Raw genomic sequence first — 2,856 nt, 5'->3', positions numbered from 1 at the left:
CCTGTCCCTTCTGAAGAGTCTATAGCCAGCCATTGCAGCACTCCAATCGTGAGAGTCACCCCACCATGTTTCTGTGATGGCGACTAAGTCATATCTCTCCTGCTGCACAATGGCTTCCAGCTCCTCCTGCTTGCCGCCCATGCTGCGTGCATTGGTGTAGATGCACTTGAGCTGGGCTGTCGATTTTGCCCCCGGCATCGGCATGCCACCCCTAGGCTCATCTCTAGTGAGCCTGGTTTTATCCCCTTCCCCCTTCAAACCTAGTTTAAAGCCCTCTCAGTGAGCCCTGCCAATTCCTAAGCAATGATCCTTTTCCCCCTGTGAGACAGCTGAACTCCATCTGTCGCCAGCAGGCCCGGTGCCGTGTAAACCTCCCCATGATCAAAAAAGCCAAAATTCCTCTGATGGCACCAGCCCTTGAGCCACGTATTGATCAGGTGTGTTTTCCTGTTCCTTTCAGTATCCTTCCCTGCCAGTGTAGGGATTGAGGAAAACACTGCCTGTGAATGCCTGTTTTATAAACAGGGAAATGAATGCCTGTTTTATAAACAGGATAATTTAAATTTTTTTTTTTGCACTGGTGTTGATAAAATTTGTCAGTGTTTCCCTAGGCTGGGCAGTGGTTTGCATTTTGTTGATAGTACAGTGCCATCTAGTGTCTACTGACATGAAGCTGGGGAGAAATTGCCAGGGCCAAATGGTGGCAAGAGCAGATTGCATACTTTGCAAGGTCAGATGGTTCACGGCTGCAGAAAGACTGCTTTAGGAAAGGTCGAGTAAGCTCAAGTCTGATCCCTTGTGCCTTGAGACGGGACCACTGCAAAAAATGCTGTGTGAGAGTGTGGTTGGAGGTGCTGTGAGCCATACAAGAGGAGGATGGCTTTCTTACACAGCCAGCCACAAATCTGGCACTTGCAAAATTTTCTGTTTCAGTTAGAAATTTAGTTACCTCAAGATCTGTGTAAACACTCTTTTTTTTCCCAAGTGCCGTCATAATCTTTAAGTAAAGGTAACTTAGATTTTTTTTTTCAGTGAAGGTAAGCTTTTAAACAGTATATATGCATATTTTTTTCCTCTGTTTCTTTGCAGCTTGATCACATATTGTCCCCCCCACCTATGCCTTTTCGAAAATCCAGTGGTCCTGAAGTCTCTTCTGGCCCTGGAAAGTCTTCTAAATTTAAGAGGCAGCTGAGTGAAGATGGGAGACAGCTCAGAAGAGGAAGCCTTGGAGGAGCTCTGACTGGTGAGTTTGGGGTGTGTGTAATGTCACCTGGAGGTTTAGCAGCTGTGGAGCTGATGGCACCTTGACCCCTGGCATTTGCCTTGTGGCCAAACTCTTTGGGGGAGGGGTGAGCTCCACCTGGAGTTTCCATAAAGTCTCTTCCACATGGGTTCCCTGATTGTCGGTGAGGTGAGCTCACGTTTGAGACTCTACCTCCATGGGGGTGCTGATAGGTGGCGAAGCATAGCCTGAAAATGGCCCATTTCTTGGAATTTTCAGGAGTATGGCATTTATCTTGCTGACTTAGTTTGGCGGCTTAAGAATTGTTTGAGATGTGCTCACATGCATTCACCCATGGGATCACATACATCTTGTTTCCTCAAGGAGCGGATGTGCACAGATGGTCCCTTTAGACTTGATTTCATTAAAGAAAAAACAATTTGACCTTATTTATCTGGTGGAGTCCTCCCAGGGGAGGAGGGGCATTACCAGCTAGCCACTGGCTGTGGAACGCAACTTCTCCTCTGTGGAGCCATGCAGAAGTAGCAGGATGCCTGAGGAGGGCACAGGCCCACCCTGCCCTGATAGTGTCTGTGGAAGATGCCAGATGCTGAAATCGTGATGGTGTCCCGGGAGCTGTATGGCTGCAGTGTTCACTGAAGAGTGATTGGTTTTGAGTGTGGAGTGAAATGAATGTGGAAATGTTGGGACAGGTTAACTGGCATTTGCGTTGTGTATTTCAAGAAAAAGAATTTTTAAATTCACTAGAATTTGGCAATTAAATATATTCCTGAAGTGCACAATTACTAACAGTTTGAAGAATTTGTTGTGAAGAACAGGATATTAAGTACTTGGTGAGAGGGACAATAGATTTCAGTGAATTTAGTGGAAGGGATAAATTTGAGACTCAATGTCTTGTTTTATCTGTTCAAGGGATGTTGATTGATACCAAAATCAAACAGGTGAAATTCAGCTTAGAGAAAGTTGAAGTGGCATTTACCTGAGATGTGACTGTCTTCTGTCTCTCAATTCTGTACATTGTTCAGAGGCATTTTTGCTCGGGGATGAAAAATGGTGCCGCAGTGGACAGCGCTGACTCTTCTGCCATAAGTGTCTGGGAAGTGCTTTTAGAGTATTTGCTGTTCTTATTTCCTTCCCACTCCTCTCCCTCTCCTTAGGCTGGAAGAAGCTCCAAGAAGCTATTGCAATACTTTTCTTTGTCTGTAATCAGTAGCTTAAAATCACCTACGACGCTTCTAATGGGTGGCAAATAATATTTTTTTTTTTACCTAATTAACTTAAAAAATTAAGTTGTCTCATACTTTCAGTGAAGGAAAGACAGATAGTACTATAGGAACTTCTTGTGTCACACCAGCACACAATCGTTGCTGTGAATTTTAGTGTCACTAGGGTAAGATTTGCTGTTTCCCTTTGTTGTGGTTTAACCTCAGTTGGCAACTGAGTACCACATAGCCACTCGCTCGCTCCCCACCCCCCCCCCCCCCCCCCCCCCCCCCCCCCCCCCCCCGCCCCGAGGACCCCCCCCCCCCCCCCCCCCCCCCCCCCCCCCCCCCCCCCCCCCCCCCCCCCCCCCCCCCCCCCCCCCCCCCCCCCCCCCCCCCCCCCCCCCCCCC

At 47.7% G+C, this 2,856-nt stretch overlaps 1 protein-coding gene across 1 annotated transcript in view; it reads left to right on the top strand.

The window, feature by feature from the left end:
- Window positions 1–404: 404 nt before the first annotated feature.
- LOC103919777 (microtubule-associated serine/threonine-protein kinase 4-like) overlaps window positions 405–2,856 on the top strand; it is a 19,630-nt gene continuing 17,178 nt past the window's right edge. Inside the window, exons 1-2 of the mRNA XM_009327333.1 lie at window positions 405–437; window positions 1,090–1,243. Coding sequence (XP_009325608.1) covers window positions 405–437; window positions 1,090–1,243 — 187 coding nt within the window. The remainder of the gene's footprint in view (window positions 438–1,089; window positions 1,244–2,856) is intronic.

Source organism: Pygoscelis adeliae, unplaced genomic scaffold (assembly GCF_000699105.1).
Source record: "Pygoscelis adeliae isolate BGI_AS28 unplaced genomic scaffold, ASM69910v1 Scaffold26, whole genome shotgun sequence".
NCBI classification, from domain to species: domain Eukaryota; kingdom Metazoa; phylum Chordata; class Aves; order Sphenisciformes; family Spheniscidae; genus Pygoscelis; species Pygoscelis adeliae.
This window is presented reverse-complemented; position numbering and strand designations above follow the sequence as displayed.